At 42.8% G+C, this 16,636-nt stretch overlaps 1 protein-coding gene across 9 annotated transcripts in view; it reads right to left on the bottom strand.

The window, feature by feature from the left end:
* The window catches only part of LOC106607761 (A-kinase anchoring protein 7), a 51,768-nt gene that overhangs the window by 34,819 nt on the left and 313 nt on the right, over window positions 1-16,636 (bottom strand). For 4 of the 9 annotated variants that reach the window (XR_006770288.1, XR_006770287.1, XR_001329273.2 and 1 more), the window contains exons 1-7: window positions 15,783-16,511; window positions 14,660-14,800; window positions 14,060-14,205; window positions 11,078-11,214; window positions 10,259-10,419; window positions 9,540-9,652; window positions 8,408-8,555 (exon numbers count right to left, since the gene is read on the bottom strand). Coding sequence is in view for 5 of the 9 variants with exons in the window: in XM_014205093.2 (XP_014060568.1) it covers window positions 8,408-8,555; window positions 9,540-9,652; window positions 10,259-10,419; window positions 11,078-11,214; window positions 14,060-14,205; window positions 14,660-14,800; window positions 15,783-16,122 (1,186 nt within the window). In the remaining 4 variants the exon portion in view is untranslated. Of the gene's footprint in view, window positions 1-8,407; window positions 8,556-9,539; window positions 9,653-10,258; window positions 10,420-11,077; window positions 11,215-14,059; window positions 14,206-14,659; window positions 14,801-15,782; window positions 16,512-16,636 lie in introns of those variants that run through there. The other 5 variants (XM_014205096.2, XM_014205098.2, XM_014205097.2 and 2 more) reach the window with 5 other exon arrangements.

Genomic DNA, 16,636 nt, shown 5'->3' with positions numbered 1-16,636 from the left:
GGTGATATTCACTTTTACTTGAATCATTTTCTATTAAGGTATCTTTACTTTCACTCAAGTATGACAATTGAGTACTTTTTCCACCACTACTTGTTAAGACTATCCTGTATCTTGTTAAACTTTCCCTCAGGTTCAGTTTTCCTCTCAAGTTCTGGAGTAAATCAAGTTATGTGCATAATTCATATGATATTGAAGTTGTACAGTAGATCTGATGAGAAAAACGTTTTTTTTTTCTCGCTCCTTGAATTCTACAGTAAATGATGTTGTAATACATATTACTATTTTCGGCAAGTATTGAGCATTGTATGGTGCAGTACCAGTATGGCCACTAGAGGCCGCCACTCACTAGTTCTAATGTTGTGGTTGCTTCTTCTATGGTGGGCTCGCACTATGTGGCAGTTGAGAGATGTTTGCCAAGTGAGCCAACAACATAAATACATTTCTTATCTTCATTTTGAAGGTCTTGGATCCCTTTCTTCAACTCCACCACACTATATGTGTAACATTTTTGCGAGCTAGCCAGGAGAAGATTCTACAAGCAAGTAAAAAGGTAGAACCACCTCTCAAGAGACAAACCTAGGATCAACTTAACATTAGAGAAAGCGCCAAAACAACATCAATACAAAAGAGGGTCAAATTTAGAACATAAATGAAGTGAGTGCCTTCCTACACCAACTGGAACAGCCTCAACTCATTGTAGTGTGCAACTATTTGAAATGTGTTGGTCCTGCTGAAGGAGGTTTGTCAAATAAAACCAGACAGTCTTATTTCGGGTGATTGAAAGGGCATTAAATGACATTGAGGACAAGGAGGACAGGGAATGTGAGTACCTGAGAGACGTCCTCTAATCCATGCAAGAAATGAGAGGAGTAGAGAGAAACAGGTAGAATAGTCCCTGATCACAGCCGCCTCGCTGACCTTGAGACACATTATGTCCTATTACAGAGAGTCCAGGAGGAAAAGTGCAGAGCCTTGGAGGAAGAGATCAGATGCCTCCGTGAGATGGCCACACACCCCAGGCATGGAAGAGAAGTACAGACCACACTACACCTCAGCACCACTGGTAACACCACATCATACCCCAGTACCTGAGGTCACTCTACGAATAGATGGGAATTTAGGAGAAGGGGGACAGAGACGACCTGTCATACACCAGTGGGTTGATGCTGTTTGTACTAAAAACCATCCTAAAGGGGAATTATAAAAGAAGAGAGCTTATCTGACATATCACAAACTAATGAATGTGTCACAGAGTCAGCCCAGACCTTCCTCTTCCGAGTCATCGAGCTGAAGGAGAAGCTACTGTGGAAGTCCACAGACAGGGATGAGGAGGACTACAGCCACGACCCGATCCAGCGAAAGTTCCTCCGTGCCATCGAAACTGGACTTCTAAGTGATGACAAGGATGAATGAGCCACCACCACATTCATAGAGAGGTTACATCCAGGGTCCACATACCACATCTGAAACCCACCAGCTCATAGAAGACATGAGGTCCGACGTCTAGGAGATGAGGAAGTTGTTCCTGGCAGCAATGGAGGCCACCACTCATCCATCACAGGGAGGAAGGTGCACTACTCAGCCATCACCAGGGGAAAGATACACCTCTCATTCAGCCCAGAGAGGAAGATCTACCACACAGACCAGCCAGAGACCACAGGGATATGCGGCGTGTCAAGAGGCACACACAGGTGAGCAGTGCTACCACTTTCTGCTGCGGTGAGGAATGGGATGCTGAGAAAGGATCAACAGTAGCTCCAGATCACGTGTCCCACCTAGAGCCAGACTCCTCAACCACAAGAGACACACAGCACCAGCACAAAAACAGCAACGACAACAGCAACCAGGTAGACTAAACATACCACTCACCACTAAAAGCCACAACAACAGCTCCAATCCCGAGTCAATGTGAACTATGTGGTGACACGGCACAAAACACAGCTCATCAATCTGATTGGAAGGCAATGTCTAGTCAGCTGCAAGCTTGTTGACATCACAGTAGAGGCCCTGTGGTACACCGGAGCTCAAGCCAGCATCATCAACGAAGCCTGGAGGAAGAAACACCTCCCCCACACCACCCTCCGATCCATTGAAGAGCTGTTGGGGCCCGGAACACTGACGGGACTAGCAGCCTATCAGACTGAAATCCCCTTCACTGGCTAGATGGAGGTACAGTTCAAACTGAGCCCCAGTGAGTCCAGAACAGCAGAGAGCGAGAAACAGCAACAAAGTGGAAAGCAACAGACCAAATTGGGACCTTCCAGTCAATGTGGACCACCTGGAAGAGGAAGAGCGAGAGAGATGTTGCATAAAGCCTTAGCATATGATGTTGACATCGGTTGTATCCCATCTCTGGACATGCACGTCACCCTGAAAAACCCTACACCAGTGCAGAAGACTTACATCTCCAAGCCACTCCATGCTGAGGTAAAAGCGTATCTCCAGGACCTGCTCCCCAGTGGTGTGTGTGAGGAAGAAGGATGGAAGCCTGAGGGTCTGCTGTGACTACAGGGAGCTCAACAACAAATCTGTTCCTGATTAACACTCAATCCCCAGAATCCAAGACATGCTCGACTCACTGAGTGGCAGCTCATGGTTCTCCGTCCTCGACCAGGGGAAGGCCTACCATCAACGGTTCCTAGATCCTGAAAGCCATCCACTGACAGCTTTCATCACCCCTTGGGGCCTTCTTCAGTGGGTCAGGATACCTTTTGGCCTCAGCTCAGCTCCTGCAGAGTTCCAGAGAAGCATGGAAGAATGTCTATCCGGCCTCAGACACACCATCTGCCAGCCCTACTTGGATGACAACCTGGTCCAAGATGGTGAGTGGAGATGGATACACTATGGACCCCAAAGACAACTCCCCAGTAAAACCCTAAAAGAGAGGAAGTCACACAGTGGGAGAACTGAGAAAAATACTGGACTTCCTCTGCTACTACAGGCCATACATTCCTGACTTCTCCAAAGTAGCCAAGCCACTGTATGCCCTACTAGCCACCCCAGACACTCCACAGAAAAGAAACCCATTCTAGCCTCAGGAAAAGGAGCACAAAGAACAACATCCAAAAGCCTTCACGTACTCCCATCAACTGGAACTCTGACCATCAGGAAATCCTAAACAAGCTGATAGGTGGTGCGGAGGTGCAATCTATCCTAGGTCATCCAGACATGACACAACCCTTCATACAGCTGCTTCACAAGATGGCCTGGGAGCTGTCCTCTATCAGCAACAAGGGGAAAGGATGGATGTTGTACGGCTCACGGACACCACCAGATAAGTTCTTAGCTCTTTCAGGGACTACTTCTACCATGCCCCTTCCTTCATAGTCCACACAGACAACAACCCACTTATGTCCTCACCACAGCAAAGCTGAACGCAGCTGGGTTGCAGAAAATAATTTGAGAACCAGCTGCTCACAAGGTTAAATGAACTGAGTGGAGTATGTGGATCCCACACCACCCCTTATCACCCTGAAGGGAACGGTCAGGTCCTGAGGTTCAACAAGACACTGCTCAGAATGTTGAGAACCCTGACTGAAGAGACAAATACGGACTGGAAAACCTCACTTCACAAGGTCGTGCATGCCTACAATTGCACACGCTCAGACGTAACAGGGTACTATCCTTTCTATCTTCTGTTTGGAAGGTCCCCAAGGCTGCAATTCGACCTCGAAGTCAATGGCGGAAAAGGAATCTATCAGGACTACGTCACAAACTAGCAGGAGAGCATGAAAGAGGCATACAACATCGCTGAAAAGGAAGCCACGAAAGGGTCTGAGAGAAAAGTCATTACGACAAGAAGGTCCATGGTCAGGAGCTACAACCCGGAGACAGTCCTTGTGAAAAATCTGTCTGAAAGTGGAGGGCCAGGCAAACTAAGGTTGTACTGGGAGGATAAAGTCCATATAGTCCTTCAAAAGGAAACACCCTGAGAGTCCGGTGTAGGAGGTGAAACGAGATAATGGACAAGGAGGAAAAAGAGTGCTCCACGGAAAACTCCTGCCCTGTGACCGCCTTCCTTTGGATAAGACTGAGGTGACCACATGCCCAGGTACAAACACAAAGACAAGACCCAAAACAAACAGGCAGAGCAGAACTCTGACAGTGACTCCGATGACTATGAACTGAGATATGCCCTGCCCAGTCGCCACAGATCCAACTTTGGAGTGGAGAACACCGCTATGGATCCAGAAGCTGAAAGTCGCTGGTTCCCCTGCCCCAGTTGCCCCCTACACGCCACATGTCCCCTGCACATCACATTCCCCCTGCAATGCACCACATTCTCCCCGACACATGGAGAGGTCTGTGTGAAGGAATCTGGTGAGGAGTGTGGGGCCAGAGGGTAAGGACAGTGTGTGAGCAGGTGCCAAGCCTTAGTAGCCCTGAAGACTTACCACCTTCATCGCACAAAGAGACTGACATCAGCCCAGAATGCTGACATACAGTGCTTTAGGTGAACCGTCAGTGATTGACAGACATTAATATGGTGGACGTTCAGATTATGCCCCAGCGTTCATTCTCTAAAGCACTCCCAACACTCTGGAGACCCTGGTAATATGGTTATTGTATGTGTTTGATATGAACTTTGAACTCTGACAAGAACTGCCAGTATACTCTTAAGCTCCACTGAAGAAGAACATGAGAGTCTGACGTGTGTAGCCTATGTAAACGGAATGTGATTTTGTTGTCCGAAAAAATCTCGGTTTAGTAAGGAAGATGAGGTATGGTTACCTTAAACTTCTGAATTTGTATTTGTATTTATTATGGATCCCCATGAGCTCTTCCTGGGGTCCAGCAAAATTAAGGCAGTATATCATTTTTTTTTAAAACATCACATTCACAAATCTCACAACACACGGTGTGCCCTCAGGCCCCTACTCCACCACTACAGTAGTACAAAATCCATGTTATCATGTGTGTATGCATGTGTCTGTTTAAAAAACATTAATTTTACTGCTTGCATCAGTTACTTGATGTGGAATAGAGTTCCAGGTAGTCATGGCTCTATGTAGTACTGTGCACCTCCCATAGTCTGTTCTGGACTTGAGGAATGTGAAGAGACCTCATGGCATGTTTTGTGGGGTATGCATGGTTGTCCGAGCTGTGCGCCAGTAGTTCAAACAGACAGCTCGGTGAATTCAACATGTTAATACCTCTCATAAATACAAGTAGTGATGAAGTCAATCTGTCCTACACTTTGAGCCAGGAGAGATTGGCATTCATATTATTAATATTAGCTATTTTGTACATCAAAGGGCCAGACGTGCTGCCCTGTTCTGAGCCAATTGCAATTTTCCTAAGTCCCTTTTTCTGGCACCTGACCACACAACTGAATAGTAGTCCAGGTATGACAAAACTAGGGCCTGTAGGACCTGCCTTGTTGATAGTGCTGTTAAGAAGGTAGAGCAGTGCTTTATTATAGACAGACTTCTCACAATATTAGCTACTGTTGTATCAATATGTTTTGACCATGACAGTTTACAATCCAGGGTTACTCCAAGCAGTTTAGTCACCTCAACTTGCTCAATTTCCACATTATTTATTGCAAGATTTAGTGAATGATTTGAACCAAATACAATGCTTTTAGTTTTAGAAAGATTTAGGACTAACTTATTCCTTGCAACCCACTCTGAAGCTAACTGCAGCTCTTTGTTAGGTGTTACAGTCATTTCAGTAGCGGACATGTATAGTGTTGAGTCATCCACATACATAGCCACACTGGCTTTACTTAAAGTGGCATGGCATGTCATGTCATCAGTAAATACTTTTTTTTTAAGTAAGGGGCATAGACAGCTGCCCTGGGGAATTCTAGATTCTACCTGGCTTTTGTTGGAGGCTTCCATTAAAGAACACCCTCTGTGTTCTGTTAGACAAGTAACTCTTTATCCACAATATAGCAGGGGGTGTAAAGCCATAACACATATGTTTTTCCAGCAGCAGACTATGATCGATGTCAAAAGCCACACTGAAGTCTAACAAAACATTTCTCACAATCTTGAAAAAAAGTGCTGTGCTTGTTAAATGTCCTTCCCTATAAGCATGCTGAAAAGTTTGTCAATTTGTTTACTGTAAAATAGCATTGTATCTGGACAAACACCATTTTTTCCACAAGGTTACTAAGGTTGGCTTACAGGCTGATTGGTAGGCTAATTTGAGCCAGTAAAAGGAGCTTTACTATTCTTAGGTAGAGGAATTACTTTTGCTTCCCTTCAAGAGCTTGGGGCTACACACTTTCTAGTAGGCTTAAATTGAAAATATGTCAAATAGGAGTGGCAATATCGTCCACTATTATCCTCAGTAATTTTCCATCCAAGTTGTCAGACCCCGGAGGCTTGTCATTGCTGATAGACAACAATCATTTTTTCACCTCTTCCCCACTCACTTTACAGAATTCAAAATTACAATGCTTGTCTTTTATAATTTGGTTAGATATACTGGGATGTGTAATGTCAGCAGTAATTTCATAAATTTGTCAATTGGAGCGTCTGTTTGATCCTCATTACACAATAACAGATATTCTTTACATCAACAACATAGTATGACCTCTTATACACTATATTAGTCCCAGCCTTTGGAACTTTGGTTTTCCTAGATATGGCTACTATATTGTGATCACTACATCCGATGGATCTGGATACTGCTTTCAAACACATTGTTGATGATGTTGATGATGATTTCATTCCTGTGCTGTTTGTAACTACCCTGGTAGGTTGACTGATAACCTGAACCAGGTTGCAGGCACTGGTTACAATTTTAAGCTTTTTCTTGAGTGGGCAGCTAAATGGAAATATGCACAAGTCTTTTGGATAATGTGCCAAGTATGTGGGTCCATTCCCTTTCAAGTGTTTAATTATATTCCAGGAGATACAGACCTAGGTTTTAGTGTTGAATATCTGGAGACATTTTACATTTTTAAGTAGGGGAGGGTGAAATTTATATGACTAATTATCCATTTTGGCATGTATTGAGCAATTATTGTGCAGTACCAGTATGGCCACTCTTGTTTTAATGTTGTGGTTGCTTCTTCTATGGTGGGCTCGCACTGTGGCAAGACAGAGGCACCAACAGAAAATACATTAATTTCCTTTATTTTGAAGGTAAGCGAGTGGCAAAGCCACTATTCAAAATAGTAATGTTTCCGTAGTGTTTGTTATATTGTTATGAAGTGTTTATGTTTTTATGAACTTGTGAAAGTCTGCTAGATAATTTAGCCATAGCAACACTAGCTTTCCTAGCAAATCAAATGTAACTAGAGAACACATTTGACTAATTATATTGTCATGTTGATGACTCTATAATTATATTGTATTTTGATACATACTGAACAAAAATATAAACACAACATGTAAAGTGTTGGTCCCATGTTTCATGAGCTGAAATAAAAGATCCCAGAAATGTTCCATATGCACAAAAAGCTTTTCGCTCAAATATTTTGCACAAATGTGCTTACATCCCAGTAAGTAAGCATTTTTCCTTTGCCAAGATAATCCATCCATCTGACAGGTGTGGCATATCAAGAAGCTGATTAAACAGCATTATCATTACACAGGTGCACTTTGTGCTGGGGACAATAAAAAGGCTACTCTAAAATGTGCAGTTTTGTCACACAACAGAATGCCACAGATGTCTCAAGTTGAGGGAGCGTGCAATTGCCATGCTGACTGCAGGAATATGCCCGGCCCCATGTCACAAGGATCTGTACACAATTCCTGGAAGCTGAAAATGTCCCAGTTCTTCCATGGCCTGCATACTCACCAGACATGTCACCCATTGAGCATGTTTGGGATGCTCTGGATCAACGTGTATGACGGCGTGTTCCAGTTCCCGCCAATATCCAGCGACTTCGCACAGACATTGAAGAGGAGTGGGACAACATTCCACAATCAACAGCCTGATCATCTCTATGTGAAGGAAATGTGTTGCGCTGCACGAGGCAAATAGTGGTCACACCAGATACTGATTGGTTTTCTGATCCACGCCCCTACCTTTTTTTTAAGGTATCTGTGACCAACAGATGGGTATCTGTATTTCCAGTCATGTGAAATCCATAGATAAGGGTCTATGGAATTTATTTAAATTGTTGGAATTCCTTATATGAACTGTAACTCTGTAAAACCTTTGAAATTGTTGCATGTGGAGTTTATATTTTTGTTCAGTGTATATTCTGAATTTATATTTGTACTGTTATTACTTTTTCAATGAAATGGCAGTTGAGAGACGTTTGCCAAGTGAGTCAACAACAAGATGGAGGCACCAACATAAATATATTTCTTATCTTTATTTTGAAGGTCTTGGCTCCCTTTCTTCAACTCCACCACACTATATGTGTAACAAGGTCAATAATGCTGAGAGCAGATGAGAATTTCAGTCATAAGATTTTTTTTTAAGCCTCACGGTGTCTACTCACCAAATGTAACGGAGGCCTCTTGGTGGTAGTATCCATCTGGGGTCTTTTTCTTCAACATTGAGCAGAGGTCCAGCCTGATCACCCTCTCATCTCCAAAATGATGCTGAGCGTAGTCAGAGTACAGCTCAGGGTCCAGCTTCTTCACACCCTGGGAGACAACACAGACAGACACACAGAGACATGGGGATGTGCTTGCTGTCATGTATGACCAGATATGGATGTTATTGAACACACCCATCCACCCTGACCCCACACAGGAACACGTGCACGCACAGGAGGAACACGCAAGAAATGTGTCATCCACCACCAACAAACAGATTAAGTCGGCAGCTCCCATTTTCCCCTCGAACCCCCAGGTCAAATCCTCATCCCTCCTGCCAGACCATCTACTAATATCTATCTACTGCCATAACCATCGGTCACTTAGCCACGATGGAACACATAACCATCAGTCACTTAGCCACGATGGCAAACATAACCATCAGTCACTTAGCCACGATGGCAAACATAACCATCAGTCACTTAGCCACGATGGTAAAACATGTCAAAGAGTGGACCGCTGTTACAAATTTACATTCTCTCAAAATGAACATCATTGTTAACAATTTTTTAACGGGCCTGCTTCCTTCCACGTGACAGTGACGTAGACTAAAGATATTGTACGCCATTTACAAGCTCAACAGTATCACAGGAATAACTTTTCCTCATTTTGTATCACTGTATTATAATAGGGTATGATAATTCATACGCTCCACAACTACTGATTTTCATTCCCAAGTCAAGAATGATCATGCAGAGACTGTTATTTCATAATACACATTATTATAATCAATGACATTAAGACTCCAGAAAGCTATTAACATTCATTTAAATTGATTTAAGTCGATCAAGATTATACGAGCCAGAATACAAATGTACACCTAGCGGTGAATGACTCAGCGTCACCACCCTCCACAAATTTCATAGTCTTACCTACGCACCTACATAAGGTATCCCTCAAAGGCAGAGAAGGTTACCAGTCTGAAAGGAGAGTGAAGCTGCCCTAGACCTAAACACAGCGGTGTTGTTTCAGTCTGTCTGAGTCTGTGTTGTTCTCTATGCATGCCATTCCAGCCAGAGTGATGAGGCTCACCTGACTGCGTAGCTTAGGAGCTTTGGACAGTTTCATGAAGGTAAGGTGGGGCTTGAACGCTTTGCCGTCGCCGGACGAGAGGCCTTTCTCCTCAAATGTTTTCCTCACAACCCCTGGAGCGAATGACCACAGAGACAGAGAGAGAGGTTGATGGGAAAAACAGCAGCAGATCCATTTGCAATGCAGGACCGTGAGGGAGAGAGCAACTTTAGCCCAGGATGGTGTAAGATAAAGAGATAATCAATAGGAGGAGAGAAGAGGAGAGGGCGGGTGTATAGCGGTTAGTGGAAGTACAGGAATGGGCAGGACAGCTGCTGATAACATAATCCGTTAGTGTCTGTATTTAGGAAAGCTTGCTCCATCTAAAAAAAAAAACACAGTTTCATTGGAAACAGTAAGTAATACCTAGAAAGAAAAAAATAATAATACCAATATATCCGATTTTGCTAAAGAGAGAGAAAAAGCTAAACATTAAATATTATTTTATGAAAATTGGGTAAACAAAACTGTGCCGAGGGCTGACCCTTGGAAATCCTCATACATAACAGATTTATCCTGAATTGGCATCCCAGCTCACATCTATATACGACTAACATATAGCTAGCAAGGCATGGTGAATGACGTCAAAGATCACGCACACGGGAGAGAAGCAGGGGGAGGAGGAGGGAAAAAAGGCAGAGTGGGTGGGGCAGCAGTAGTCGACTAGCAGTAGCACCCACCTGTGATCTGGGCCAGCGTGGCGAGGTGTTCTCCCTGAGCCAGCTCTACAAACGCCACCTCATTCCTGAAGTGTCCGATGCCGTGGAAGGGCAGGATGAGCTCCCGCCCCCGCAGCAGGTCCCGCAGCGCTGCCTTCATTTGGGCCACTGCACACGCCGCCCTGCAGTCAGCACAGCACAACAGCCAGATCAATCCCATGGCATTAATCCCCTCTACAGCCTCTCTCCATCCTCTTGCTCTTCCCACCACACCATGCTCACACACTAGCCGTTCAGGCTAATACATCATTCATCTCTGCAGTATTTAGTGATGCAAAGATAAATTGCCTGGGATGTGTACACAGTCAGATCTGTAACCATTTGTTTATCAGAGGGAGATACTAGGCCTATATATTCAGTGGTTATAGATGTAAAAAAAAAAAAAGAGGACATTGTTACCAGCATTGTGTTTTACTGTATGTTTTCAGATTTTTATTATTACTTTAACCTGTTGACAAATTATAGATGAATCGATATTGTCGCTACAACATGTTTATTTATTAAGGATCCTCATTGGCTCTTCCTGGGGTCCAAACAAATGAAGGCAAAAATGGTGAAACACATTACACATTTACAATACAACATTTATAAATACCACCATACATATGTGTGTGTGTATGTGTCTCCTAACATTTCGCGTTGTTCCAAAAGGTGTCGTTTTATCAGTTTTGTTAATAAAATGTGTAATACATGGAAACAGACAGAATTATTCTACTACAATCCTGATCAAACATGGTGGCTATCTGGTTGAAATAGTTGAGATCAGCTGCAGACACTCACAAGTTGACTTCCTCTTGACTGGCCAAGTGGGTCACCAGCAGCGTGATGTGAAGACTGCCCACAGGCACCAGAGCCCGTGTGAGTCTGGAGTCTCTCTGCATCACCAGGGCCTGCACCACCCCCACACCTTCACTGATCTGCACAAGTAGAACATGCCATTCACCCTCCTGCCATCCAGCATTTATATAAAACAACCAGAGACCCCCCCCCCCCACATACCAATCAATCAAATGTATTTATAAAGCCATTCTTACATCAGCCGATGTCACAAAGTGCTGTACAGAAACCCAGCCTAAAACCCCAAACAGCAAGCAATGCAGGTGTAGAAGCACAGTGGCTAGGAAAAACTCCTTAGAAAGGCAGGAATCTAGGGAGAAACCGCGAGAGGAACCAGGCTATGAGGGGTGGCCAGTCCTCTTCTGGCTGTACCACCCCTTCCCCATGGGCTTGAAAGCAAAGAAAGTACCAAAGTCTAAATAAATATATATAATTGGTTTGTATGTGTGGGGCTTTAGCTGAGATTGTTCTTTACTTCCAGGGCTTAATTGTTCCTTGCCTAGCACCATTCATTCTCACTGTCGATAATTCTAATGTTATAACTTCTAAATGGTTAATAAGTGGGGTGGTTGCCATCTTAGAGCCAACATTTGTCTGCGCAGCAGTGCTGTCTGCCAGCAGTAATCTTGTCTGATTGATGGAGAGATTCAAGAGGCTATCATCGTTAAGTAACATAATAGATGCAAAGCATTGAATATTTAAATTCATGCTCTTCGAAATGCATTTTAGTCTGAGGTCCTGAGCTCTCTGGAGCAGGTTTTCATCAAGGATCTCTGGTTCTTTGCTCCGTTCATCTTTCCCTCGATCCTGACTAGTCGCCCAGTCCCTACCACTGAAAAACATCCCCACAGCATGATGCTGCCACCACCATGCTTCACCGTAGGGATGGTGCCAGGTTTCCTCCAAACATGACGCTTGGCATTCAGGCCAAAGTGTTCAATCTTGGTTTCATCAGACCAGAGAATCTTGTTTCTCATGGTCCGAGAGTCTTTAGGTGCCTTTTGGCAAACTCCAAGCGGGCTGTCATGTGCCTTTTACTGAAGAGTGGCTTCCATCTGGCCACTCTACCATAAAGACCTGATTGGTGGAGTACTGCAGACATGGTTGTCATTCTGGAAGGTTCTCCCATCTCCACAGAGGAACTCTTGAGCTCTGTCAGAGTGACCATCGGGTTCTTGGTCACCTCCCTGACCAAGGCCCTTCTCCCCCGATTGCGCAGTTTGGCCGTGCGGCCAGCTCCAGGAAGAGTCTTGGTGGTTTCAAACTTCTACCTTTTAAGAATGATGGAGGCCACTGTGTTCTTGGGGACCTTCAATGCTGGAGACATTTTTGGTAGCCGTCCCCAGATCTGTGCCTCGAGAAAATCCTGTCTCGGAGCTCTACGGACAATTCCTTCGACGTCAGGGCTTGGTTTTTGCACTGACATACACTGTCAACTGTGGGACCTTATATAGACAGGTGTGTGCCTTTCCAAATCATGTCCAATCAATTGAATTTACCAATCAAGTTGTATAAAATATTTCAAGGATGATCAGTGGAAACTCAAGCTCAATTTCGAGTCTCATAGTAAAAAGGTCTGAATACTTATGTAAATAAGGTATTTCTGTTTATTTGTAATAAATTTGCAAACATTTCTAAAAACCTGTTTTTGCTTTGTCATTATGTGATATGGTGTGTAGATTGATGAGGGAAAAAATGTATTTAGTCCATTTTAGAATAAGGCTCTAACGTAACAGAATTTGGAAAAAGTCAAGGGGTCTGAATACTCCGAATGCACCGTAAACTTTTGAAACTGCACTATGAATTTAAATCCAATAGCCAGAAGCGGGAGCCATGGGACGCATTGAACTACAGAAATTCAGCCGTGGCAATATATTCATTTTGACAGAGATATTCTGCCGGTTAGAGTAACTGGGATATCATTCCATATACTGAAGTTTCTGGCAATGGTTTTATCCAAGGAAGGAAATATATCCACTCCCAAATATTTAAAGTGAGAAACAATTAGGATTCCATAAGTAGAGATGGAGTCCTCCATCGGGGGCTTGAGAGGCAATAGAGCGGATTCGGTTAGATACATTTTATAGCTTGAGATGAAGCTGAATGTATCTATGATCTTCAATGCATTTTGGAGCAACTGAGAAACAACGTCTAGATATAGTAAAATATTGTCAGCATATAACGAGATCTGTAGATTTTAGGGAAATTGGTGTTATTTCCTTCGATTGATGAATTACCTGGCCAGAAATCCATGGATATAAGAATAGCAAAGGCGAAATTGGATCGCCTTGTCTGCTGCTTTGAGTGATTCTGAATGGAGCAGAGCAGATATTGCCTGTTATAACTATGGCTGGGGGATTGGCATATAGTATTTCAATCATATTAATGAAATTGGAGCCAATTCCCATATGTTCCAAGACAGACCAGAGATATGACCATACTAGAGTATCAAAAGCTTTTTCTGCACCGAGAGATAATACAGCCCAAGGAGCTGTTGTTTCTGATGAAGCATCTAAGATATGTAATAGTCGACAGAGGTTATACGAGGATAAACGCTTTTTAACAAACGCACCAAGTTGCCTAAGTCTCGAGACGGGACGACAACATTTTAAAAAACAGTATAACATTGTGTTTATCAAAGATAAGGCAATAGTATTCATATTTTTATTTAACCTTTACTTAACTAGGCAAGTCAGTTAAGAACAAAATCTTATTTACAATGACGGCCTATCCCAGCCAAACCCTATTGCCTTCTATCTTTGATCAACACAGATGTTAAACTGTTTTCTATGTAGCAGTTGATTTGCGATCACATGCAGTATGTATTCTAAATATAGTGAGTTTATATGGAGACACTATATAGGAGAAATACCCCAAAATAAAATAAAAATGCATTTTCAACAAAAATATATCACTAAATTGTACCTTGGGATTTGTGATGGGTATTGAAACAAAGTAGTTTGGGCGTTGTGTTTCCTTCTTTTTCTTTGTATCTGCATCCTCTTCACTTTCTACCCGACCACTTGCACCTCTCTTTCGTTTATTTTTCAATTTGGCCTCTGGCTTGGTAACTGGGGGAAATGTAACACAATGATATTAGTGTTGTACAAGAGACAAATGTGTGATTCCGTTATTCTGTAGTTGGATTTCACTGCCCTCCTGTAAAACCAACTGCCAGTCAAGTCAACAATGCATTATTCATCGCCAGTAGGCAGCTGGAGAAAATTTGAATGCAAGGGCAGCTGCGGTACAAGGAAGATCCTTGCATCAATTGGCAACTACAAATAACCAGTCATTATAGACTTACAGAGTCGGTGCCGCTAGTCAAATTTCTGCTCTCCTACTCGCCCAGCCAGTTAAAATGGAAAGATACCATCAACTGGTCACACTATGGGAACTACTGAGCACATCCTCTCAATGAAGGTATGTTACAGCTAACTGTGTTATATCCAGACTAATATGTTGATTTAAGTTAGCCTGGATTCAACTGCAAAACAAATAATATGACATAAACAGTTTACTTACAGCCAAGGTCCTTCCATATTGCTGTACTTGCAAATGGAAGTTCTGACATAAGATTGTCAGAACATTCAGATGACTTAGACTTCTGTTTCCTTCCACGTGGCTTTTTGGGTCTCTTCTTGATCCTCTTCACTATTTCATGTTCTGAGGAACAAGGGGGAGATGATGACAGCATGGGAAAGGCTAAGATGGATCCTTCAAATACCTCAGACATACTTTTCAAGAAAAAGGCTCTCCAAGTATCTGGATGAATGTAATTAATGTTTATAGCTAGTGAATATAAGCTATTCCTTGGAAGTAGTTGAGCAACTGCAAAAACTGATCATTGTACAATTTATGGTCAGACTAGACAGATTGTGTGTGTGTGTGTGTGACTCCACCCCATCCACTGTTCTGCTTCGGGGCAATTCCACGGTAACAGAATTACACGGTAACAGAATTACACTGAGACGCAGAACTTTTACTTAAAAAAATGTAAACCAAACAAAAACTATTGATTTCAAAGTTATAAAATATATAACTCTATGCACAAGGACAATTTTTAACAAGTTCCACAGAAAACTTGACAGAAACACATTTACAGGGATAACACTGCAGATACAAAGTTCTGGTTCCAGAATAAAACTGAGGGAGATTTTACCATAATTCTGTTACAAAAAAAGTTTCCAGTAAAACATGTTTTATTTACTGTGTAATAGTGATTGTGCATATAGTTCTGTGGTCATTGTGCATAGAGTTCAAATGGTTTGTTAAACTTCAAAATCAATGGTTTTTGTTTGGTATACATTTTATAGAAAAATCTGAGTCTCTGTAATTCTGTTAGCATGGAATTGCCTTTTGACAACAACAAGCATGTAAACAGTATGCTAGAAGGTCAGACATCTTGTGATGCACTAGGCCATGACACTGGCCACCACTAAGACGGTACATAATAACAACAACATACTGTACTTGGATGAAAACAATCTGTTTGCGTAGCATGTCATCCAATAAATTACTGTGGGGTGCACTGTCAAGAAGAGTACTTTCTTACAATTCTCGAATCATTATTTGTGAGTTTTCGATTTCAGTGATGATATATGTAGTGAAAACAAGCACCACAGAGTGTTGGCTAAATATTTCTCACCAGGGGCAATGAGCTCCTTCACATTGCAATGCAAGTGACTCTCCTCAGCAGCAACTGGATCGGTTGATGCATCATGTGCAGGTGACAGCAGGTGGTCGTTGCCATGTTCAGTGCTGTTTGTCTCAAGCTCGACAGCATAATCAGTCCAAGTGACCGGCTGCATTTCAATTAAGTTTACCTGACCTTGAGGTAACACAGAAACGTAGCAACTGTTTTGACGAGCTTTGATCAAATTCAGCGAGGCACCTCGTGCAGTTCGCACATTGGTGTTTTCAGCTACAAGCACTCTTCGAAGCAGACAAATCCCTCTAAATGATTTAAAGAACTGAAGTCCTAGCATGAAAACCTAAACGAGATTCACCAGTTAGCTAGCTACATATTTATAGCATTTGTGCGCAAGACAGCTTACTCACATGTGATCAGGCCATGGGATTCAGTCTTACGTGCTAGCTAACTTTAGCTAGCGCCTGCCACCTGTTGAAATAAGTCAAATTCAAGTTAGCTCGCTAACTAGCTATAACCGCGATAGCATGGCTACGACAGCAGACAGGCTGACTTAAAGGAACATGTGCCTGGACAAACGTGTCACTCACTCATTCGAAAATAGTAAAGTGTTGCTTACGGCTAGCGTAGCTAGCTAACATGGTTCGCTACACATGTAAACACAGGTCTACGGATACTCAAAAGGATCAAATTACATACGCAAACGACAACTAAAGTTACCGTTGTCATATGACATTCTCGTGCTCAACGCTACAGTTTTGGAACATCATGGTAATGTTACCTTTTGTATTTGTTTGTCTGTAAACGACAAAATCAGCTGTTTACTCTTCAGAATATAAAAAATATCATAA

Source organism: Salmo salar, chromosome ssa06, assembly GCF_905237065.1.
Source record: "Salmo salar chromosome ssa06, Ssal_v3.1, whole genome shotgun sequence".
Classification (NCBI taxonomy): domain Eukaryota; kingdom Metazoa; phylum Chordata; class Actinopteri; order Salmoniformes; family Salmonidae; genus Salmo; species Salmo salar.
The sequence above is the reverse complement of the archived record's forward strand: the minus strand, read 5'-3'. Positions and strand labels throughout refer to the sequence as shown.